The sequence below is a fragment of the Rhea pennata genome, chromosome 14 (assembly GCF_028389875.1).
Source record: "Rhea pennata isolate bPtePen1 chromosome 14, bPtePen1.pri, whole genome shotgun sequence".
NCBI classification, from domain to species: Eukaryota; Metazoa; Chordata; class Aves; order Rheiformes; family Rheidae; genus Rhea; species Rhea pennata.
The window spans coordinates 22,133,412-22,159,183 of NC_084676.1; the positions used below are offsets into that span (position 1 = coordinate 22,133,412).

General features: G+C 41.7%; 2 protein-coding genes across 4 annotated transcripts in view; one reads left to right on the top strand and one right to left on the bottom strand.

Moving 5' to 3' along the window:
• STK32A (serine/threonine kinase 32A) overlaps nucleotides 1-21,532 on the top strand; it is a 42,871-nt gene extending 21,339 nt beyond the window's left edge. The window contains exons 6-12 of the mRNA XM_062587412.1: nucleotides 6,780-6,869; nucleotides 10,842-10,939; nucleotides 12,964-13,080; nucleotides 16,558-16,683; nucleotides 17,823-17,951; nucleotides 20,679-20,743; nucleotides 21,439-21,532. Of these exons, the coding sequence (XP_062443396.1) occupies nucleotides 6,780-6,869; nucleotides 10,842-10,939; nucleotides 12,964-13,080; nucleotides 16,558-16,683; nucleotides 17,823-17,951; nucleotides 20,679-20,743; nucleotides 21,439-21,532 (719 nt within the window). The remainder of the gene's footprint in view (nucleotides 1-6,779; nucleotides 6,870-10,841; nucleotides 10,940-12,963; nucleotides 13,081-16,557; nucleotides 16,684-17,822; nucleotides 17,952-20,678; nucleotides 20,744-21,438) is intronic.
• Nucleotides 21,533-24,852: 3,320 nt separating this feature from the next.
• Nucleotides 24,853-25,772, bottom strand: part of DPYSL3 (dihydropyrimidinase like 3) — a 50,103-nt gene continuing 49,183 nt past the window's right edge. For all 3 annotated transcript variants that reach the window (XM_062587639.1, XM_062587640.1, XM_062587641.1), the window contains exon 14: nucleotides 24,853-25,540. In XM_062587639.1, the coding sequence (XP_062443623.1) occupies nucleotides 25,452-25,540 (89 nt within the window). In that variant the 3' untranslated portion in view covers nucleotides 24,853-25,451. The remainder of the gene's footprint in view (nucleotides 25,541-25,772) is intronic.

A 25,772-nucleotide genomic window follows, 5' to 3' on the forward strand; every position in this document is an offset into this window, starting at 1 on the left:
TTTTTGATCACGCATGTGCATAAAAGAAGGGTCAGCAATAGTGGTACATCCACGTTAGTGCATAGGTGGTTTTTGTGTTCCTCATTTTGTGTTACACTCTCTCTTTTAGTTCTTAAGCAGTTTGGAACAGGAGCATTTTTGTGTGTGTGTGCTTGCTTGTTGCTTTTGCACTTTATCTGTTGTCTTTCACTTTTTAAGCAGCAACATCCTGTATGTTTAGGGCACTATGCAGTCCTATATTGCCACATCATTTCTAGTAGTGCATCGGTGTTTTATTAGGCATCTCTGACTCAATGATATCTATAAAAAACATTACCAGAGATGACATTTTTTCTGTTGCTGGTGATCAGAGTTGTCTGACACAGCTTATTCTAAGACTTTCTTTACAGATGCTTAAAACTTACTCATAATGTAATCATTTCGATAGAAATGCTCATGTAATTACAGGCTGTATGTAATGTATACTCACAAACAGAATGAATTAAGGTTGAATAGATAATCTCCATTCTGGCATTTTCTTTTTCTTTGAGCATTTGATATTGAGAGTGATCTTGGAAGAGGGCTTGGGGCTGAGTTCATTATAGATGTTGCTATAACTTTTTTCCTTTAGCCTTTTCTCAGGCAAAACTCCAACTACATTCTTGTGTTACTCTCTAGATTTCTGGTTTTCACCCTGGCAAAATTCTCCCAGTGAAGATTTGTCTGTTATTTATTAGCTTTTAAGTCATCAGAAAAACACTTTGTCGTTTAATATGGTCTGAAGATCATGTAACCTGTTTTGAGAAATCTTTTTTAGCAACTTCAGTGAACTACTTGAAGAGAAAAAATGAGTACAGAAACATGGAATATCTGAACTCATTATAATTTTAGAAGTTTTACTACAGACACTGAAACTCTTAAAGAATTGCCATAGTTCTCATGTGTGACTAGGTTTTCCTTGCAGCATCTGGGCCCAAGCTCTACCAGTTTTGCATATGACCTCTAATTTCAAAGTGCTAGGTAATTATTTATTTAGGAGCTGTCAGCAAAGCTGCTGCAGCCTTCATGTAGAATAGCCTGTACCTCCTCTCAGTCAGTAGTTTTCCTTCTGTTGCCCCAGACACAAATATAGTGGGACAGATTCTCTTCCCTCCTTTCCCCCCAGCTTCAGGTCCCCTAGCAGCTGTTCTCCCTCTGGCCAGCTGAGGATGGAGAGCTCCCAGCTGAAGCAGCAGCTGGCCCCAGCAACACCCTCCACCCTTACTCAGGGTAAGGGTGAGGAGGTGCCAGTTCACAGCTGTATACTATCAGTTCCTAACTAGCTGACAGTCTCTGGTGACCTTTGATCATTTTCAAAGAACTGTTCTAGCCAACAGATCTAGTACCATTGGGTCTGATGCAGTCAAATGAAGGGAAGCTCTGAGCACTGAAATGTAGGTCAGCATTCTTCCAAAGAGGAAAAAAACGGGGGGAGGAGGGGAGTACCGCTTCTCTGCCATTGCATTCAGGTCAGTAGCAAATAATTTGCAAAACTTCTTAGTGACTCTGCAATTTAGGTTGACTTAGGGTCTAATCTAGCCTAACCTCTACTCCACTGTGATATTTTAACTGTTTGTTGCAGAGGTTTCAGAGTTTTATTTTTTGCAAACATACTCTTAAGTGTCCTGACTCCTTCTTCTATTTATTTTCCTTTCCTTATGCATCTTCATCCATGGCAGCAAAGATGTGTCCTTGCATGCATACAGAAAGCTTTCTACACACAACTGAATTTTCTCTTGTCCCCTGAGCAACCATTTTTGTAACATGTTTATCTGTATTTAGCCTGTTAGATAGTGCTATTTTTTCTGTATCTCTTTTTTGTAAGGAATGGGGCTGCAGATTTCCATTCCCTCTCCTCTTCTTTCACCAGGCTTACAAAAGTACTATCTGAAAAACGTTATTTGCTAACATTAATTTTTATGATGTCCTTGATTGAGACCAGTCCCCACAGAGTGTTAAGCACCTGAAAACCTGAAAGCAATCAGGTTCGGTTCATTTCTTTAGATTCTTCTTGCTTCTGTCTGTGAGGTACCTTTTAGTGGTGTTTCTCATTCACCCGTTCATATTTACAGACCTTCATGTTTGTGTTATAAATTGTAGTACCCTTTTTGTTGGTGTTAATCACCTTGTTGAAGGAGCCCTTGTAGCCATCATTTGATCTTTGTGTATGAGGTTTTCTCTTTCAGGTTTTTGATAGTACAAATACGTCTCATGATGCCACATGTTCAAAAATGTCTTCCTGCTGCTGACTGTCGTGAACTTACCACACATCTGTGTGTGTTTACATATGTTATCCTAGTTGGCAACATTCAGTATTACCTTACCAATTTCTTTTCGGGTTAAGTGAATCATAAATAACATGGAATATAGGGCAGACTTCTTTCTGCACAATAAATAAAGCAGTTGTTGGACAGCAGAGATTTGGATCGCATCCCACAATGCAAAAAAAAAAAAAAAAGGGGGGGGGGGGAAGGTCACCTTCAACAATCATTCCAAGTGCAAAATGAGTTCCTTTTTTAATGATAAGTCTATTGATTGGGCTCAGTGACAAGAAGGCTCACCTGAAAATAAAAGAATGTAACAGATGGGAATTTCCAGGAATTATGACAAATTCTTCTGGAAGTTTTGACCAGATCATTTGTCTAATAAAATTGGAAAAACCTTCAGTTTTATCCATAGTAGAATTGAACAGTTTTTGGAAAAAACTTTTAATGTCTTTGCTCAGTATTATTTCTTGTACCACAGCTCAAAGGTTCTGCTCTTTCTCTACGATGGTGCTAAAATGGATGAGTTCGTGCCAATGTGGGCACTGTCTACACAGCCCAGATGAGAACCATTCCTGTTTACTCTAGGATTTACTTGCAGATACTCAAAGCAGACTGAGGCGGCAAGCACTGAAACCTTGTTCATTCTTACAGACCTTTGGTCTTCGTTATAAACAGTTGAGAAGCAGTAATTTCCAATGGAGATGGCTCAAAGCTAACAGCAGACAGCCAAGTGTGCATATCTTCTAGTCAGTGATTACCATTAAGTATCAATATTATCAGGGAAGCGATGGGAGCGTATAGTTGAAATGGAAGTATAAAAGCCAGATCTTACAGGTTTAATTTACAGCATTTATTCTCTAGTCTTAGATAAGTAAGTTAGGATACAATCTGTCCAAGAGATTCAGCACTTTACAGCTCCTACATGTCTAGCTTCATATACTTCAAAATGTTTTTTTTTTGTTGAATTTACAGAAACCTTGTGTTGTCTGCACAAAAAATGCTCCAAAAAGCTGAAGGAATTATGTAATAACAGAGGTACTGAATTTAGTAAGAAAGTTCTTTGCCTTAATGCACAGCCCAATGTGAATTTCTCCCTCTCTTCTGCTCATAGGACTCGCACATGTGATCTGCATTTTCAGGAGAACCAAAGGCTTGCTTTGAAAGTGCTAACTGCACATAGGGTGAGACTTCAGGAAGGAGGCAATGCCCAGAGTGCAGCTCTTCTCTCTGACTGTGCTCTGCTCAGAATCTGGCCACAATTGGAGATTCTGAGGAATTACAAAAGCCTCGCCTCAGGAGGCTGGCCTCAGGATTTGACCCTAAAGCTCAGTAGCAACATCTGGTGTTTCCCTTTTGTGTCCCAGTAGCTGATGTCCCTGTTCATCCACTCTGTTCTTTGTTCTGTAACACTGCAGTCACTGTGGAACCTTACCACACCATGCTGAGCCTTCTTCCTGCAGCCTAATTGGCATGATTTGGTAAGTTCCGAAAGGCGCTAGTTGAGAAAAAACTTAAAATTTATTTGAAGTGAATGATTTAAAGGAGATCCAGAGAAAGCATATTTGTGCTTGGAATATCAAAATTTTATTAATAGCCTTTATAATTCATACTTATTAAAACAGTTTTGTACGAAGTGGAGTGAGAGATCAAGCTGAAAAGAAAAAGGATGCAAGGACATAAAGGGCGTATAGATGCCCTGTCTGGATATATTATTCTTTTCTTTCAGGTACTCCCCAACGATTTGATATTGGTTGTTTGATGTTGGTTCTTTTATGAGTAAAGGAAGAAAGGACCTGGCTGATTTAGTAAGCAGTAAGAGACATGTGCTCTTGACAAATCAGTCAGGCAGCATCGGAGAGATGTGCTCTGACATCTCAGTCATATTCTTCCAGCAGTACAGATGGCTAACCAGAGGGACCTCAATTTTTTGTTTCTTCCTTTAAACTCAAGCCTAACTGAAGCATCATAGACTTTATAAGGAAATCTATGCTTCAGTGGGACTGTGGTCCCACAGAGTGCACAGGTGCGGAGAGTGGTATGGCCTAAATAGAGCTGTTAGAAGAGAAGCTATCCTAGTGAGCAGTTCACAGAATGCCTTTTTCACAGCCTAAGGCAGGGAATAATGAAATTGCTAATTGACAATAGAATATGACATTGCTGAAAAGCTGAATAATGACTTTGGGAGGAGAGGGGAAGGTGAAGCATTTATTCATCTTCACCTGCTCCTGATGTCCAGATGAAAGTTAAATGGTTGAGACATGATGTGTGCTAAGCACACTTGGTAACACTAGAAAATCCTTTTAAAAACAAACACCATTGGAATAAGTTCACTTGTGACTGGAGCCATCACTAGATAGGTGAAAAAGCTGGATGAGGCTTTTAAAACAAGATAAGCGGATTATTAAAGGCTCTTTTTCAAAGGTGATGTCTATGTTATAGACAGTTACTGTGCTAAAACATCAACGTTAGTGAATTTACATTGACAAACTACAATTGAATGAGAACATTCATTCTTCTCTATTTCTGTAGTATTTCCTTCTGCTTCTTTTCTCTAGCCACTGTTATTTTTCTTCTGGAGTTACATCCAGACAGCATATCTCTACCCCTTTATGCCAGTCATCTTATTTGTACAGCAGCTTAACACCTGGTTAAAAGTTCTTTTTACCAAGAGATGTGTACTGTGTACTTTTGTGCACTACATAGCATAGAAATGCTATCAACCAGAAACCCAAAGTTTGTTTCCTGCCTTGGCATTTCCACATAATGCTGTAATCCCCTTTCCCAACAAAGAAATAAATAGATGATATTTAAAATATTTTTCATAGTTAGCATTGTTAAGTTCTGCTGCTGTGCTAGTACTTCATGTCCTTTCACAGACCAAAGTATCATTATGCTAAATATTGTGCAAAACCATAATATAAATTTCTATCTGAAAGAATTTTTATTTTTCGGTCTGCAGCAATCAGCTATTTCTACTAGTCAGTCATCAGAAGTCAGAGGCATGAGTCTTACTTTTATGAGCAGAAAAGGATTTTCATTCCTAAACTCTGAACTGATCACTGAAAGAAGGTTATGAATGTGGTATATACTGTCTATAAAACTACCTTTCCCCTTCTCATCTTCAAACCACTTACTGTTATTAAAAAAGTTATGGTCTGAGCTTAGGAAAGTCTCTCAGCAGCACTGAAATGAAGCTCAAGATAGAAATAAATGAGACTGGGAATTCCTCATCAGAATGGCTTTCATCAAAAATAGACCACTTCATGGTATATCCTTTCAGAACAACGTGGAAAGTATTGGATTCATAAGTGCATAAAAGACAAAAATATTGAGTAGACTAAAAGGTCAAATGCTTATTGGTCAAAAGTATCAGTGAATATTTTTTAAATGTTAAATATAGTGGATTCTTTTTCTAAGGAAACAAAAATCAATTATCGTCCTCTCCCCCCTGCCCAAAATTCAGAAACAGTCAAAATGGTTATCAGAGTACTACTTGAAGAAGACATTTGTAAGCAGCCTACAAGGTAAACTATTAAAATCACAGAATCATAGAATCAGTAAGGTTGGAAGGGACCTCTGGAGATCATCTAGTCCAACCGCCCTGCTCAGCAGGGTCACCTGCAGCATGTTAGACAGGGTTGCATCCAGGCAGGCCTTGAAGATCTCCAGAGAAGGAGACTCCACAACCTCTCTGGGCAACCTATTCCAGTGCTCCGTCACTCTCACAGGGAAGAAATTCCCCCTCACATTCAGGTGGAACTTCCTGTGCTTCAATTTCTGCCCATTGCCTCTAGTCCTTTTGCATGGGACAACTGGAAAGAGTTTGGCCCCGTCTCCTTGACACCCTCCCTTCAGGGACTTATTCACATTGATAAAATCCCGCCTCAGTCTTCTCTTCCCCAGGCTAAACAGGCCCAGCTTTCACAGCTGTTCCAGAACTGGACGCAGTACTCGAGATGAGGCCTCCCCAGGGCTGAGTAGAAGGGCAGGATCACCTCCCTCAACCTGCTGGCAACAGTCTTCATAATGCACCCCAGGAGACCATTGGCCTTCTTGGCCACAAGGGCACACTGCTGGCTCATGGTCAATCTGTCATCCACCAGCACTCCCAGGTCCTTCTCTGCAGAGCTGCTCTCCAGGTGGTCAGCCCCCAGCTTGTACTGGTGCCTAGGGTTATTTCTCCCTAGGTGCAGGACTCTGCACTTGCCCTTGTTGAACCTCAGGAGGTTCCTCTCTGCCTTCATGGTCTTCAGCCTGGCCAGGTCTCTCTGAATGGCAGCACAGCCCTCAGGTGTGTCAGCCACTCCTCCCAGCTTGGTATCATCACCAAACTTGCTGAGGATGCACTCTGTCCCCCCATCCATTACCCATCAGTTCTCCCAGAAAATTTTTTCCTGGAAAATCTTTCCATAGAATATTTTAAGTTTATGATTCAAGGTTATTTCTAGCATGAAATAGGGGAAATTCAGTTACTCATTAACCTCTCTCTTTCAGGACACGTGCACATCACTGATTTCAATATTGCCACGATGCTTACTAAAGAAATACAAGTCACCACAATTGCTGGCACAAAACCATATATGGGTAAGAACTGATAAAGATTACAGATACTTGAATTGCTGTTTCATGGGCTTGATTTGAGGGCTGTGCAGAGATAGAGTAATAGAGATAGAGAATTGATGAATTTTAACTCCCTTATTCCTGCATGTAACAGAAGGCATACATTTGTTTGAAATGAGAAAGGGAAGATCCTGGAGAAGAATCCCCCTCTAGTAATACTCTGATGCAGTTGAAAAATTTGTGTCCATATATTGATTTTACACAGCAGAACAAAGAAAGCCTACTTCAAACACTTTTTTAGTGTCATTATGCCATACAGTGCAACTTGTTTTGGATTATAAAATAAAATAGTTACACCCTTGAGATCTTGGAGCGTTTCACAAGCAGCAGTAAAGCCATGTAACAGTGATGTGCATGGTGCTCTTACTACCTTATATTGAGAAGAAATCAAAGCACAGAGGCTTGTATTTGGTCCTCCACCAAACTAGCACGAGTCTTAGTGTTGTATCACTAGCTCAGAGTTTGTATTTTTATACAAACTACCTGCTATAAAAGCTAGAATTACTCTCTTTAGGCCAAGTGAGTGGACTTAAAACTTTGTATTTTCATGAGCTGCAGAAACCACTTAGCATGATAGAGAAGAGCTCAAATTCTGATGTCATGCTAACACAGTTAAGAACAGCTCTGTTGGCCCATGTCACATTGATACAAGATCCACATAAGCTAGGTCCACCTTAGACTATCTCTGATCTCTAGCACTGAGTACAACATCCTGTCTTCCAAACAGCAGGACAAGAGGGGCAAGGGTAGCTGTAGGGCTGCAGAACACAATGATGTTGAGTGCACGTTTGTAATACAAAGGAGCCACAGTTGCTGCAGAAGTTACTGCCACACCTGGAAGATAAATTCTGACCCTATTTTTCAGTCAGATCTGAAAATCCCTCTTATTGCATTTATGTTTTTGATGTTAATAGATTTGGCTGTTTCTAACAACAAATAAAAACAAGCCATATGTAGCCCTAGAAACTCAGATGCACAAAATTGAAAAGCAGATACAGGCTCTGGAGGGTTGGGCACAGTCACTTCCCCAGTACCCAACACATTTGTGCAGTGACCTTTTGCACTGGTGTGTATGGAGCACAATGTTCTTTCTATGAAAATTGGGTACAAGCGTGCAGATTTCTGCTGTTTTAAGTAGCAGGGCTGTTTGCTATGATTACATACTGTCCCTTTCCCCTTCTTTGGTTCACAAAGAATGTTGGTTTTAGGAAATCTTTTTTTTTTTTTCCTTCCAGGCAATGTCATGGGACTAGTCCCAGGCAGCAGTAAGACTGCACATAGTTACGTTCTCCTAGGGCAGAGTGACACAGGAGTAAGTGGATCAGCCCTACTGCAGCCTTGAGTTCGTTGGAAGCATACAGTTTTCAAGCATGATGGACCAAGTTTGCTGTCCTGATTCCCTAGAGGGATGTAGAAGGGATTTGTAATGATAATTCTACTTGGTACTCTACAGGGAAACATAGGCTGAAAATTATTTATTTCAGTGAGTCAGATTCAGGTTTTCAAGCCCCTAGAGATTAGAAGTTTTCTGTCTTGCTATTACTAAGCTGTTTGCATACCACAGTAGAGTTTCTCACTTTTTCGTAAGGCAACTTTCTAGAATGAGATTTTTTTACTATAACTCGTGTCATATCAGAAAAGAAGTCATCAAGGTCCTCTCTGCAAAAGGTGTGTTCCCAGTTTTTATTAATGAGACTGCTTTTGTTACTCCCAAGTATTCTGTACCCTGTATGCACAAGCAAGTCAGCATACACACAAGGAAGGAAGACACACAGTGCTGGCTCCCAGTGAAGACTATTCAAAAATTTTAGCTTTTTATTTTTTCCCCCTTTAGAAGAACAGTGCAGAAAACTTACTTGTGCCCATTTACTGGCTAGGTCAATGAAGCAGTCAGGCAGATAGAGACCTGCTTGATACCTCTCTTTCACGCATGATTAATAAACATATAATAGAATAATTTTAACATACCTGCGAGAAATCCAGCCTGTAACATGCAGGAAATGAATCACAAAGAAACATCTTGAGCTAATACTCAAAGAGCCATTATGCAAACACTACACAGGAAAGTCTTTGTATTAGATAAGCCATAAATTTGACTTTCTTAAATGAAGCAAAAATCCTCAATACCATTTCTGTACAGCTAACACAAAACAACCTCCACTACTTAGTAAGTCTTTTTCTTTGAAAAACAAACAAACAAGCAAAAAAAAAAAAACAAAAAAAAAACAAAAAAAAAAACCCTCCACACATCTATAGCTTATTCAGATCCCCTTGCAAATAACCTGTCTCCTATTAGGAGTCTCCTTTTTATCAGAATAACAACATTGACCTTTCACCTTTGCATCACCTGGCACAATCCTTTTAAAAAGGAAAATATACCCAAACAAAAGCGTTACTCTCTGTTTTGTAGAGAGTTTTTTAGAGCAATTCTTGCTTTCCATCTCAAGAAAATTCTGTAGTAATTTTCTTCTTTAATCTCAAAAGAGAAATTTATTGGAAAAGAGGGGGAAAGAGCATTTTAGTCTATGCCTCTACCCACTTCCTTTTAGTCTGGTAACTTCCTCCTTAAAAAGCTGTGATTTTTCAAGCTTGGTTCAGTTAAAACTTGCTTTTTCTTGCCAAGAGTGTAGTTGGCACCATGTCTGTGTTTACACTGCATATTAATGTTTTGAATGAAAGAGCTGCTTTTGCTCATTGTCTGAGGCTGTATTTAGTTTCTGCCAGATTGAAAGACTTTAAATATGAGAAAAGAGATATGAGTGGGAAGGGAACAGCTTTCAAAGAAGATGTTTGAAAGCTATCTATTGAGCTCTAGTTGAAGAGTAGAGAGGCTTTCTGAGGGAAGTGAGAAGATGTTCAGGCCAACTTTAGGTCTAGATTTATTTAATTAGGGTGTTATTCTGAAGCACATTTACTAGAAGATAACAGGCAAGTCCTGTGTCAGCAAAGCATAGCATTCTTTTCTTGCGTGGAGGGAGAGAAACATTGAAAAGAAATGCATATTAGGAATTGTGAGGTTCTCAGATAACCCAGGAATGGGAGGATAGCAATGTAGAAACAATTCTACACCAAAACAGATGGAGTTTTTAGTTCATTGTACAACACAAAAACTAATGGGATCCAGTGAATCTCTTAGTGGTTATACAGTAGTTATATAAAACATTTTGTAATCCAAATGAATTGGATTATATTGATAGGACATTAAGCATTTAAATTACAATGGTGATAGCCCACCTGTTTCTCAAAGCTATCCCATCATTTGTCAGTCCCATTTCAGAGATGTGGAAAGCAAAGTTCAGAGGAGCTGAAATGCTTCTTTGGATTTTAACACAATAGAAGATGCTGCATACCATACTAATTGTACATTTAGTTAGTCAGCGGGATCCAGATATCAAAGTGTGGTTGTTTCCAGTGCAGACAAATATCTGGGTTAAACTGGCATGCTGTAAATTTTGTCAGATGCCGGCTTCACACTGAAATACATTTAGCATGGAGCAGGACGTGACATCAACAGGTGTTCCTATTTAGCTGCAGGGAGTAGCAATAATACCTTGCACAGCACTTGTTCTGTTGTGCCATCAGAGTATTTTATATGCATTAACATTTAGCCTTCCACTACCACTCTGAGATACCTCAGTATCAGATTATTCTACATTACAAGAATATAGAGTTAGAGAGCTTGACAAAGATCAAAGAATTAATTGCTGCAAGGAAACCCATAAGCTCTAATTATTGTCCACCTCAGTAGTATTTTGGTAAAAGACTAATCTATCAGCCATACACCATTGTTTTGAGGAAGAAAAAGAAATGATCAGTTTGTGTCTTTGGCAGAATAATTAGAGATGCTTTCTGCATCACTGAAGCAAACATTCTGTGTTGCTGATTTCCTCTTGAAATTGCAGTACGGCAAACTACTATTTTTTCTGTATTTCACAGCACCTGAAATGTTTAACTCCACAAAGCCTGTTGGCTATTCCTTCGCTGTTGACTGGTGGTCGTTAGGAATCACTGCCTACGAGCTGCTTAGAACCCGGGTATGTACCATACAGCAGTTGTCATTGCATGTCTGTCTGTCTGTCTGTCTCTCTCTTTAAACACTGTATTGGAAAGATTAACACCTTATAACAGGGATGAAAGGCCTGAGCCAAATTCAAGGCTTTAAGATTCACTGCAGCATAGGAAATAGAAATCAAATCTTCATCAGAGTGCTTATGATCATATCTAATTGCTCCAAAAGAAACGACTGCAATACAGAGCAACTCATCAGGACAATTCCTCGCTGTGTCCAAGGGCCTGGCAGTTGGCGGAAGCTGGGCAATGGAAACTGAGCCATCTACTTAATGAATGAGAATTCTTGGAGTCTGGTCTGTAATGTAGCTTACTCTGAGCTTCTATCCTACAATAAAAAAGAAAACTTGCAAAAATAAATCATATTACCATTGCAGTAAGATTGAGCAGATTGAGCAAAAGTAAACTACAAGTGTGAATTATTAATACAGCACAATTCATGCCCTGTCATGTTGACATTCTACTTCTAACTCGTAAGTTGAGGGCCTTGTGGATCGGTGATTAGATGTTTTGGAAGTGTTTTGTAAAAGATGTAGATAAAATTATTTAAATTACGTTCTTCTAAGCAAAAGTGTTTAACCTAGTGAGGCTAGAAAACCTCTTTTTTCAGTAAGGGTCTGCAAAACGTGTTTGTAAGCAACACTACAGTCCTTACAGAATGCCTAAAAAAATCATTTTGATAAATATATTTTAAGGAACAGTGAACAGTATCTCAAATTGTGAGTAATTAAGTTAGGACATGTTAAGAGGGCATGGCTGTCTTAAGTGTTGGGTGACTGAAGCCATGTGTCTGTCCATCATAAAAATATTAATGTAATATTTGAATTTAATATAATATTTGAATTCTTTTTGAATTTGAATATTCTAAAAGTTCAGTGAATTGCAGGACTGTTCATTGCATTGACTTATTGACTTAATGGTGCTATTTTCAAATGTGAGAGTAGAATGCTGTTATGTCTTCAAGCTTCATGGCATAGCTACGATAAGATGGTAGCGTTAGTAGTAGTCACCTTATGGGGGAAATGAAAGGAAATCTTGAGTTCCATCTAGTGTCTGTACATATTAAACACAATGCATCTGATTTCATATCACAGTTTGTAACTATTACTTTGTATAAAACCCCAGAAATACTGTACGAATCTGGGAATCAAAAATCTTTCAAAATGGAAACACTATGCATTGCAAATTCTTTTCTTAAGGAAAGCTGTGATATTGCTCTATTTAGAAGTTGAAAGCAGAGGTAACTATTTACCTACATGGTAACAAATTGGTGTACTTTCCTTGTCTAGGCACATAATATTAGATTTATTTACATTTCACCTGGAATATATAACCAGATAGTCTTCAGGCACAGTTCAGATTTACGTTTGCCATGAAACTGGATCACTGGACACAAATGAAGGGTCACTCTGCGGCCTGATATTATACTTGGGGAGTTCTGTTCAATCATCTTTCTTGGGATGTTATTTTTCATATGATTTGATTTTTTTTCTGTAGTGATCACCGTTCCAAAGAAAAGAAGGGAGAAGTCCTGCTCCTTTCTACTTGTGACATCTCCAGCATGAGTAAAGAACTGAAAATACCCACACTTTTTACAGAAAATACTGGGAGTGTTCTGACCACAAGACTATATATATAATCCTTTTTGATATCCCCTTAAGATACAAATATTGGCTAGGCCAAGAAAACACAGGCTGTTTAATAACTCTAACCTTTGCTTTTGCATCCTATATATCATGCTGTTTAAATATCTGGTTATTAACTGTTGTTCTTGCTGACGTTGTTATTATTTTGTTTTGTAGTATTCTGTTTAAGATCCTACAGTGACAGACTTTGAATGTTTCAATCTAGAGCAGCAGTGGGAGGTTTGAGGAATGTACAAAGACACTTTGTTTGGAGATGTCTTGCCCTAAAAAGATTTCCCAAGACGTTTACAAAAAGAAAAGAAAACAGATATATTAAAATGCTTTCCATGTTGTACTTTTCACAGAGGCCGTACCATATTCGCTCCAACACTTCAACAAATGAAATTGCTCATGTGTTCAGGACAGCTACAGTAATGTACCCTGCTGCTTGGTCCAAAGAAATGGTGTCACTGATCAAAAAGGTGAGGGCAGCTGTGGAACTGGATAGCTTAGGAAGATGGATATATAATATCCAGGAGACTGCTGAAGCCATTCTGAGTCTTTCCATTGTTCTTTATGGCCTTTATAGTAAGTTATGGAGATTCATTGCAAATTGTGTCCAGATCCAGTGTTAGCAACATTCAGATGGTACTATATGATAAATATCTAGCTTTTTAAGTTATCGCTGGGCTAGTATAGTGAACTAATAGTACTGCTTCTTGGACTGATAGTGGCAAAGTTTGCATGGGCAAACAAGGCTGCTGCTAATGCATCTCTCCTAAGGATATGTACAGTGTTCATTTCCAGAGCTTCTCCTATAATTTTGTCTCTCTGAAATGACACAGCTTGGAACTGAGGATTGACATATATTTCTAAATGAATTTGGGAAAAAAATACATAAAAATTTTGATTTGAAAGAAAAAAACTGTTCTTCCCCGTAATTAAATGATTTGCAAAAAAATGCTGATACTATTGAAATCCTTTGTTACTCAGATCATTTTGCACCACTGTAATTAGTTTTTTAAAAAAGCTGCTGTTATCAAAATTGCTTCAAAATGTTATTGGAATCATTTTGATATTAAAACTATGTTCGTAGTGAAGTCATATCTTCAATAAAAAAAAGACCAAAACCCTACTGCTTGACAATGTCAAACACTCTATGCACTAAATGGTAACAAAGTTGGAATATTGAACTTTGCTTAACAGCACCTGATTTTGCAAATTTTGGAAATTATTTAAATAGTTCTCAAATTTTGAAGAAATATAAGTAAAAATAGTACTTAATACTTCTACCATTGTTTTGTTCTAATTAGTATATATAAATATTTTTATCCGTATTAATAAAATACTCTCAAATTTTTTAATGAAAATGTAGAATCAAGTCGTTGCTGAGACAATAATACAGCATATTTTCCAAGAAGAAAATTGAAGACAGTCCCCATTTACTTAAAAATAAATGGAGCTGGAATTTCATTAAGCATAACAATAATGGAGGGAATTTTACCACAGATGCCCTCTCTGTTGTTATTTTTGGTTTGTTGAAAGCTTTTTCCTGAACCATAACATGCTGCAAGCCATACAGGCTGCCTTGTGAATTAATAATGCAGTGTCACAATTATTTGTATTTCCAAGTGCCCCTTTGCATCTGGTTTTACTACCATATGTATTATATATGAGGCAAACTGGGATTTTGTCCTGATTCAAATATCTCCTGTGAATTTTCCTTTTTATTAAGATTCAAAGCAAATGATCATTCATAGCAGACCCACATCACTCATGTTAGGACTTAAAACATAGAGTTCAGTCAGGAGAAATAACAAATAATGAGTGACGTTATCACTCAGTCACTCCATCTCAAGCACCTTGACAACACAGTTTTTACTTCTTAATATGTACTGCTGCTATTCACATCCTAGCTTCAAGCACTAACACTAAACAATGGGTTGAAGTGGTCACCTTATTGACTGTATTCAGCAAGGTAGGGATTGTCTGTTTCTTGGGATGGTTTACTGATACACCATTAAATTGGGAATTCAGGGGCATGAGTTTATTTCTCTCATTCTCTAACAAATGCTTTTTCTGACCTTGGGCAAATTGTTTTGTGCCTCATCTGTTTCTAAAACGGGAATAAAAAATACTAAAAAAAAAAAAAAAAAAAAGAATAAATAGATTTAAAAATTGTGAGCCACTTCTGTACCCTACTGAAAGGAATCCTAGCTGAAGCAATAGAAGAGATATAGCCTTTCAAAATGCCCTGTATTAATGTAGAATTGTTAACTACTCTTTATTTCCGGGAACGCTGATCTGTGCAGCTTCCACCATTGTCTTTGATAGACAAGTAGCATTTTAATAGCTTTCAGAATAATTAGAGTGGATTTTTGTTGTTGTTCATGGCACTTATTGGTAGTGTATCACTTTGTTTACCAGCTTTTAACAGCCCATTTCCCTCTGCAGAGGTAACTTACTTTTCACCAAAGATAAAAAGTCATTTAATTGCTCGTGCTAATCTCTTGATTTTAATGGAGACAGGATTAGTACAATACTTTAAAAAAAGAAGAACCAAGCATCTATATATATCCCTTGGTAATACATGGGTATGGAGGGTAAAATTGCTCCAGATATCAAAGATGATAAATTTATTCCTGTTAGGATATTATTTAAACTGAGTAAATGAGAAAGTACACAGGACAAATTAGACTCTGTAAAGCCCCTTGGAAAAAGAAAAGGACTTCTTAAAATGGAGCACTTCGATGAGCTACACTCTGGGCTGGCTAATGTCATCCTTGTGCTTACTCTACTAATAAGAAAGAACTCACTGGATTGTTACTAAAGGGATAGTCTTCTCTGGTTGCAGCCAAGCAAGCATCCCGGTGGAAGAAGCCACTAGCTGTGAGAGTACCTTGGCTCTTACACTGCAGTGTGTGTGCCAAACACTGGACTGTGTGATAAGCAGGATGCGACTGCACTGAGGTCTCTGCTCTGAGCTTTGGGCCAGTTATTGCCAGCTGAACTGCTCCGGCTCTGACAGTAGAAGAGAATCCCCAAAGCAAGTGTACTGAGAAGCCACTTTCCTGAATGCAGCCCAATGGGGTAGAGTTGGGTATTTCCCCCAGTTAAGGAGAAGCTTTCCAATTGCTACAGGCCAGTGCTCTCTTGGGTCTGTAGCAATATTGCTTCAACTCTCCTCTGAACTGTCAGGGAGGGTAAGAGTGGGACTGCCTTTCCAGACACATGAAGCAGTGAGGAGCACCCAGGGTAGAAACTGGACTGCAAGATAATAAAGGAAGGCTGAGAAGAGGTAGGGCAGCAACAAAAGGAGGCGCTAGAGCATTCCATCTTTAGCAAAGAGATGTGACCCAGACTTTGCACCGAACCAAGAGGCACTGCGATCTGCGAGGTGTTTCTGAGATGTCTTCCCTTTCCCTTCCTGCTCTGAGAACAAGGGCTTGTTTGCTACCGACATACACTAGAGACAAATGGCAATGGTCCCCACCAACTTCTGATAGGTTATAGCAAGAAAAGTTATGATACTACTTCTTCCTCCATTTATTCTTCTTACATGTGTGGTACATGGCCTAGCTTATGGTCTAGCCCAAACTCTAGAGGCCTACACAGGCCTCAGGCTTACCGCCAGTAACAAATGGCACACAAAGTTGTCCTTGAGGACTTTCTCCCTTGCCTTTGTAACTACATAATATTACCATAGTATTTATTAAAGCATTCCCTGGATACCTGCTGGATAAGGACAGTAGGGAACAGTATCTAGCTATCAAAGGCAAAATTGGTATATTTTACAAAGCAATGGCTGGCAGATATACATTCAAAAATCTGAATTGTTATTTCTGCGTCTTTGTTTTTATGTGGTGGAGCTTTGCAGCAGACATGTTTGTATGTACCTCATCTCATTTTGTCTTCCAGGGTCTCATTTCCTAACCTCTTTCATTTAACTCTCATTGCAGTTGCTTGAGCCAAATCCTGAGGAGCGTTTTTCTCAGCTGAAAGATATCCAGGATTTCCCATATCTGTCAGATGTAAACTGGGATGCTGTTCTTCAGAAAAGGATAATGCCAGAATTCATTCCCACTGTACGGCAATTTTGTTTTTAAAAATGTAGTGGGTCATAGTGTGACTGTTTATATAGTGCAGCCTTCCCTTGTGCCCTGCACCAAATCAGAATGGGAGCTTCTTCCACATTTTTTGCAAAAGCATCAGATGCCATAAGTTGCAGGAGAAAGAGAAGCAAGGGCAGAATTTTCAACTTCCGCTGTGCTGTAATAAAAACAAATAAGAGATGACCACAAAGTATGGGTGCCCCATACTTGATGTACTCTCTAATATTCTCAGAACTTCTCAATACAGAATTGATCTTACATGCTCATGACCATCCCTGCCATGATAAATGAAGTATGTGATCACAACTATGTGACCACAGTGCCATCCTACACTGAACCACCTTTCTGATTAGCCATGTTTAGGACTAGCTCTCCGAATGAAAAAAAAAGAACAATGAGCAGACATGGGCTCATTAACAGCGTGGAGATCACTACCCATTCTGTGACAACTGTTTATCCCCGCTGTTACTCTCCCTAACAAGCCCATGCGTAGTTGCAATGCAGAAAGTCATAGGGAAAGAACAAACACAGTAAATCAGTGTATCTGATTCGTTTTTAATTGGAGTAAACCAGCACAGAAGTAACATAACGCCTTTGGAAAAAATATCCAAGGACCATCTTGCGCTGCCTGACTCCAATTGCTTTTCACTTACAGCCAAACAAAAAGTGGGATAAACTATGAACATTCGTTAATTGTATGTATTTTCCTCTCTGCTGATACTCTCTGTGGTAGTGTACATGCGTATTGCTTTAAAACAGTTCTGCAGGTTACTGTACTACCTCCTAACATTTGCAACCCGCTGCAGGCCCACAGCACACCAGTCAAGTAACATTGTTCTAGCTTTCACTTTGAAGCAGCCAGTGGGTTGAGTATAAGCAATAACCTCAGAAAGAACAGGTAATTTCTGAAATGATGTAAACACACTTCGAGAATGTCCCGTTGGCTGAGAGAATTGATAAAACTGATAAAATATGTAAGCAACAAGTGCTCTAGCTATGTGTGTGATTGTAATTAGCTTATATTTTTTACAAAATTCAGTTCTCAGACACTGTCCAATTTGTGAGAAGACAAGGATTGATAAGTTAAGACAGTTAAGTTCTCTTTCCTCTAGAAAGGCAGACTGAACTGTGACCCAACCTTTGAACTTGAAGAAATGATCATAGAATCCAGGCCTCTTCATAAGAAAAAAAAGCGCCTGGCTAAAAAGGAGAAAGATACCAGAAAAAGCAGTTCCTCACAGGTGAGAGAATTTCTTTAAAGTTTGTTTAAAGGTCAACTGCATTTCTGAACATCTTAAGTATTTTATCACAACCTCAGTAATAGCTCTTTCAAATACAAAATTGAATCTTTTTTATTTGTTACCAGTGGACACAAACACCCATAAAAGCAACATGTCCTTTGCTGCTGCGGCTGGCAGGTGACCAGAATGTTATCAGAGGCCCAAGTTCCAGCGCTGGGCAGTGGACAGACCTCAAAGAGTGGAAGCCAATATGACTTGTCAATAATTATTCAAAAAAGGAAAAGGAGGAGATGGTTGGAAATGCTTTTATTTTCAAAGGAGGCTTGTGGATCAAATTAGCTTTCATCAAAGATTGATTGGCCTCTCAGGGTTTGACCCTGGATGGTGATTTGGCCCTTGTATTCATTCACTCCATACCCTAGTATACCATCTTCTTTCTTGGCACCAGAGCCTTCCTGTCTTCTCCCATGACTTTTACCTTTCCTCATGCAATGGAAAACCTCTTTCTTGGCTCCAGCCTTGCTCTGTTTCACCTCCTTCTCCTCCAGAGTACACATCTCTAAATTTAAACTTTCATCACTAAAAGGCCAGTTTTGTAGCATTGTAGAAGTTAGGGGAATGCTGAATCTGTGTAAATATTTTCTCAGTTCTCATTCCTGTCAGATGGGAAGATTCCCTGAGGTTTGTAAACCATGTCTTGTCTGCCAGTTCTCACAAACTGAAAAGCAACCTTGAATCAGAGATGGTAATTGACTCCCATAAATCAGCACAAAGTAAAGCTTGCCTATTTTCCTGATGTATTTTTGCATGCAAGACAGTAAGTTTTTTTTCAACATTCTTTCTAACCAATAGTAGAATATAGCAAGGTACAACATCTCAAGTGTACTATTTACTGCCATGAGTGTTTGTGAAAATAGTGGCTCAAAAGCGATGAGCTGTGTAAGAAAGCAACGACTGATAGGAATCCCTAGATGGAATTAAATGTGATGTGGGAATGTAACTTCTTAGGCAGTAGTCTGCAAGACTGGCATCTGTGAGGATTGATCTGTGACTCACAGTTGGTGAAGTGTGTGCAGTGGCAGGTGAACCATGCAGGACCCATACGTCTTTGAGGCTGCCCTTCAGCATAAGCTCAAATGAAGATTACAGAGGTGGCATGCATTGCTCTGTGTTGCCGGGCCCAAGTATCAGGTGTACTTGCAGTGGCTCTTGGAGTTGCAGAGTGTTAGCTCTCAGGCAAAGAAAAACAGTGCCAGCATGATCGCAACCATTCTTTGCAGCTGGAGTTAGGCCTCATAATTGTTTTATTTGCCCCTGGGCTGTTTTCCCTCACTGTCTGCACACAGTGTGCCCATGGCTGTTGATGGGCTGTGCCTGAGGCAAACACACATGATGCTGATCCTGACCTCCCGCTTGCTTCCCCCTGGCCTCAGAGCTCCTTGAGCTCAGGAAATGAGACAGGCTCTTCACAGGGCTCTGCGACCTGACAGCTAATATTAGGTGTGTTCACAGTACTGCATCCTAAACTCCAAAAGCACCATTCAGCATTAACAGAGACTCCTTTTATTTTCCCCATGGGACAAAGAGGAAGCCCAAGCTGGTGCTAGAACATTTTTACAGATATGCACATATGTAGCTAAGAAATTTCATGAGTCTCTTTCCAAAGCTCCCATTTCCTCCCCTGCTGCCTGTAGTTTTGAGTTGTGCAGTGTCATATTCTGTGCTGTAAACACCACAGGGAAGACAGTGTCCATTGGTATGTTCTGCAGGGCGCATAGCACGCTAAGATTGAACAGTAACAACTGTAGCCACTATCTCCTACTTCCCAGTTCTGTGCAACACAAAATTCTCTTTTGTCACTGTATACAATACAGATTAAAAAAAAAGGATGCAAAAACACAGATGAGCTTTGTGTGCATTTCCAGATTGCTCCTACTGAAAAAATACCTGTAAATAAATTCTTTCTCTGAAAGATGTAAGACTGAACACTCAGTTGCAGTTTGTGGGACTATGGAGAAATCTAATAACCTTGGGGAAATTCAGATGATTTTTTTAGCACTTTGCCAGCTTAAACTTCATCCCATAGTGTAGACTATAGGAATTCATGTTCTCCAGATCCTGCCTGAATGGCCCTGTGTGTTTCTGCTTGTTGTGATCGATCATGTGATTGTTTCCCTTCCCAATGGTAACAAGCTGGAGAAATTACAATGTTGAGACACAATCCCTTTGTACATGCTGTGAGTGTGTTTGGGACTACAGCTCACTGCAGAGTTAACAGCGCAACTAGTGCTTGAATTGTTTATTTCGTACTGGCCTGTTACGAGCAAAAGCATAAAATAACTCTTGAGCTCCTGCTGTGGCCTCCATCTGTTTTCACTGTATTGTCTTGTAGCTTATGCACAGACATCTAGGGGTACATCCTGCATCCTGGAAGGCTTCACTGTGGCGAGCTGTTTTATCCATTTACAGAGTTTTTAGGTCTTCTGCAATAGCAAAATTCCTGTGGAAACAAGACGTATGATTTGGAGAATGTATACACCCAGTTTTAAATGAGAGGAGGGAGAGTCCTAATACCATTCTCTCAACTGCACTGATAAAGATATACTGTATCTAAAGATATCTCTGTCACCTCCTTGAAGTTGTCCTTGCAATATCATTTTTATGCTAACTGTGAATTTATTCCATTTCTGTTCCCACATTTTCATATATTCCGTTCCAATGTGGAAGGCCTGCCATCTTCAAAAACACCTAGAGATTCTCCAAAGGGACTTCATTATTTTCAACAGAGAAAAGTAAGTATTGATATAAAAGTACTGTCTTATTCTGGCACATTGACATGGCAGATCTGACAACCCTCTCACATCCATGCAGTAGCCACAAGATGTTATGATGAGACCAAATCCACAGCTCCCAAGCAAATACCTGTCAATGTAAATAGTTCTTGTCTTTCTCTGGGCCCTTAGCCCTCTTAGGACTGAGTTAGAGTGTGGCAGCCCTCTGAAATAAGGCACAAACTCATGTCTCTGGAGCCATAGCAAAGCATGTTTCTTCCCTTACTGCCACTTCGCTGTTTCAGGATGAAGTGCTGGTCTTCAGCATCTCCCAGTCTTATGATCTGCTACAGGCCCTGGGCCAAGACTGAGAGACCCAGAGAAGAGCAGAAACACTGTTTCTGCAGTCACATAGAGAGTGTTGCAGAGCTAGGCCCCACATTTGTAGTGATCCTGCTGAAATAAGGTCTTTTTTTGAGCTTCTCCCAGTAACCATTCCCTAGAGACAGCCTGCTGAGTCCCTGCAGAAAGCGGACTGAGAAGGGGCAGCTCCAAAGCAGTAGGGTGAAAGTGGTGATGAGAGAGGCTTGGAGCGGACCCTGTGTAAGAGAGGCTGTAGCAAGAGCCAGGAATCAGAAGTGTGGAGGACAGCCTGAGGACAGTGTGCATTGTGCGGGTTTTCCCTTACTGCGTGAATGTTCCTTTCTTTCCTTAAGGGTGAGACACCACCACAATGAAATTCAGGAGGACATAACCATGGCAAAAAGCAGAGATGCAGATAAGGAAGACAGCCAGAACAATAACCTCTGAGATCAGCATAACCTCTACTGGAGCCTTCCTTGTGGGTCTGATGCACACCTGCCTACACACATTGGTGGAACTTGGCAAACAGAATCATGCACTGCTAGCAGAACACTGCAGATGATAGTCCAGCACACTGCTTCTGGGGTAGGAACTCGGGCGCCCTTTCATTCTTCCTTCTACCCTGCAGCGGGTAGATCTCGGGGGTGAGGGAGATGCTCTGGGTGTTGTCCCACTAATTTTCACAGTCAGTTAGAATCAGATCCTATTCTTTTTTTGCCTTGCTGGTGACAGGTATGTGACCATGTGAAAATGGGTAAGACTATAAGAACAGCATTTATCATTATGGGCATGGTTAGCCTGTATCCTGGTCTGTGGTGCTGAGGCTCGGGTGACTGCCAGTAGGGTTAACAGAAGGATTGAAATAGTACATCATTAGTAGAGCAGTCTTTGCTATTTTTCATCTCCATGATGGGTCTGCAACAGCACATTGAGTCCAGGCTCTTTGGAGGTCAGGGCTCTTATGTGGACTCGTGATTGCTTGTTCCCAATGGAAGTGGCTGCTCTCAAGCTGTGGGCTCATGGCCAGTGCACAATGACAAAGGTGTCCTTTGCTTGCAGAGGTCTCTTGCTCACATTCCTCAAGTCTAGGCATGAAGGCAGCAATGATACGATTCACTAACTGGGAGGAGGCAGCAAAGGTTTCCTGGCCATTTGGCTGCTCCCTTTCTACATGATGTTTCTTGTACTCCCATTTCTCACAGCGCAATGATGGCTTGGTAGGTGGTCAGTCTATGGACAGAAGGGGAGCTAAAGAGGTAACGACCACTTACTGGGGAATAACACAGCAATCCAGAAGCATTTCCAGGTCACAGTGAAAAACTCCATCACATTAAAATACTGCAACTCACTGAATTTGATGGGATTGCAGCTTCCAACATCAGAGGTAAATTGGGTTGTGTAGCTTTCATCAACTGTAGGCCTCATTTAAGCAGCTACTGTTTGCAGCAAGAGCTGTGCTTTTGGTTGCGTCTTTGCCAAGACTGAGATTGACCAAAGAATCTCTCTTTTATGGTAAGATGGGAAGTGATGCTATTTAAATGCCCTGGTAGATCTTATTTTTTCACATTCTATTCAACTTCTTTCCTATTCTCAGGAATATGATCAGTGTCTGATGAATGTCTCCCATTTGCCCAAAGCTACTCTGTATGTATGTCCCCTTTTGCCTTCCTGTCATTTTCTCTGGCTAAATCTGATCAACTCAAAAATCTGAATTAAAAACAATAGCAAATGCAGTGCTGCATCCCAGATGATCAGAAGTCAGTGTTATTTCTGTGGTCACTTGCATTGCAAGCCAGAATGTGCATTTCCACTGTCTAGCGCTAACTAGGATTTTTACTGACATCATAGTTTAAAAGTGCTTTTCTTCTGCCTGACACTAACCTTTCAGACACCCTCAGGAGATGCAGCTTGATAGATTAGGGTCTTTTCTGAGAGTCAAACCCCCCCCCCCCCAAAAAAAAAAATAGTCTGTAGAAGACTGGGGTGTCTTCCCAGGTGCTTGTGACCAATTGAGATGGTAATAAGCCATCGCACATTGATCTGATGAGGGCTGCCTGGTTTGCCTTGCGGCGCATGTGGGCTCCTCATGTGCAGAAGCGAGCACCTCCCTGTGAATGCCATGTGAGCCTGCCTGAAGCCAAGTCAAGCAGCTGTCCAGCAGCGCAACTGTATAGGAAAGCCTGGCAGCACATTTCATCACTGTTGTGGCACAGAGTGAGCAACGCAGTACAGCGCAGCCGAGTCACAATTCACTTCTGAACATGAGCTTTAGTTCACTAGCTATCGTCCGTAGCGTATTTATTGCCTGTGTAAACTGTTTTACTGCCAGGCTGCTGCAGCCACACTGTTGCTTACTCCACTGCATCACACCCTTGCCTGCATTAGCAGTTGGCCTTGCTGCGGCCCAGCTGTGTCCTTGGAGGGTGCTGCATGCCCCACGGCATTGCAGACAGGCTGAGCTGCAGAAGTCCAGCGCCCCCCCCCCCCGGGGGGGGGGTCGGTACCTGTGTCACCACCACAGCCGGCAGGCAGGGTCTGGGGACAGTCGTGCCTGGGCCGGGGGGGGGGGGGGGGGGGGGGGCAACCAGGCTCCTGTGCATCTCCCAGCTCCAGCTCCAGCCCTCCGGGCCATCGCCCTGCCAGTTGGCAGCACCTGCCTGCTCTTCAGATGGGCGATGGGGCTTTACAGTTTGTTTTTGCACTGTTTGTATCTTGGACTTGAGCTGTACCCGATGGTGCCATGAGGCCTTGTAGCATCACTGACACATGGTGCAGGGCAGGTGCTGGCCCAGTCACACATGCCCCTCGCTGGACTCCAAGTCGTGGGCTGACCACCCTCTCCAGCCCTGGCCACGAGCGCTGTGCGAGGGAGCTGAGCACCCGCACTGCGCTTGAGGACTGCACGGGCTGCGTGCGCGTGGTCCCTGATGCGCCCTGGCTGGGGAGGCACCGCAGTGGGTGTGCAGGGCCCAGTGCCCCCGGCCCCAGCGCATCCCCGTGCGCCTGCAGCTGGGCAGAATCGTCCTGCTGCGGCAGCAGCGCTGCGCTGGCTCCACGCAGCAGGGGAGAGAGCCTGAGCTCTGTGGCCATGGCCGATCGCAAAGCCCCCAGGTGTGCACAGCTCCCCAGCCCCAGCACTGCCGCCGCGTGTCCTGGCTGTGCTGCAGCATGTAAAACCGAGTGTCTCAGTCAACTAGTTAAGGAAGAAGAAAAGGATCCTTACTGCCTACATTGATACTTAATTTTCATAGTACTTAAGGAACAATCTGAAGCTCTTGGGGGTTTTCTCAACACTTTGCACACTGTAGCAGGTTGCAGCCTCAGGTCAATGCGCAGCTGCACAGGAGCATTCTCTGTGGAGAGGCCTGGAGAAAACACAGCTGCTGCAACCAGCTCGCGGCTGGCCAGGTCCGACTCCAGTCGGACACTGGGCACGCAGCCTGAATGGCTGATTTTAGAGGGAGACTTACTTAAAAAGACAAAAAAAAAAAAAAACCACCCACCCACCAACAACCACCCCCACACTGGCAGTGCTGTCATGTGGCTCCTGCTGCCACAGGAGCTGCGCCAGCACCACGGTACTTGCCCCCCCAGACCACTGCAGTCTTCCCCCAGGGCTGCTGTCCTGGCACTGCTTCTGCTTCCGCTCAGGCTCAGCCCAAGCCCCAGCTCAGGCCCCGCTGGGCCCCATCCTGCAGCCCCGCGCCCTCCCCCCCGGCCAGAGAGCACAACAGCCTTAGGAAGGAACAACCAGCAGCACTCAGAGCTGTTTGGAAGGAACAATTGCTTTTTTCTTCTGTTTTTTAATAAAATGTACAAAGTAATAAAATTTCTGACAGTTGTGACAGTTGTTACAGAAATGATTTGGGCTTCCCGAGGGGCCTCACGGTGAAAGGGTGACAGTGTCGAGTGGAAACAAAGGACAAGAACAGGACACAGACCCCCGGCCCGTGGAGCTCCCGCCAACCCGCCCTGCCCCGCGCAGCACTCGGCCGTGGCTGCGCGGCCTTAGCTCCCGCCTGGCCCTTTGCTCAAGTCACCTTCTGCCTCGCGCTGCAGCATCCCACGAGCACTCAACATGTACAGTACAGACTCCAAACCAAGCACCTGTCTGAGCGGCGTGCATGCAAAATGGAAAGGAAAGACCCAACCCAACCAACAACAACAACAGAGGTTTACGGCTATGCATAAAACAAAATGAAGCAGTATCTTTAAAGCTAGGTAGCAAGTAGCATTTGTGAAACATAAGGCTTGAGGCTTATTGATTCTTCAGAACAGGTTTATTTGCTTTTCCTTCTCTAACACCGATGTACCAATTTTCTTCCTTTGCTTGAATGGGGATTCGCTTCCTTCCTAGCTCAGACATTTAACTCAGAGAGGTTATATTGGAGCGGCCTCCTGGGGGTGCGACAATGCGCTTGCTTGCTGAGCGAACGCCCTCATCGATCTGGGTACCTGGAAGATGACAAGCAAGCACAAAGGGAAGGAGGAAAGCAAAGTTAGAGCATTTTCATCATAGGACCAAGCAGACAGGAACCTGAGGTCTCCCGGCAGGTCCTGCCATGTCCTTCATCGCAGCTGTCCATGCTGACCGGCTCCGCCTCTGCCTCCTGTAACAACCAGGAGAGCTGTGCCTTGAGTTTCTCTGCAGAGGCCTCTCCTTGAAGGGAGCCACAGGGCAAGGGAC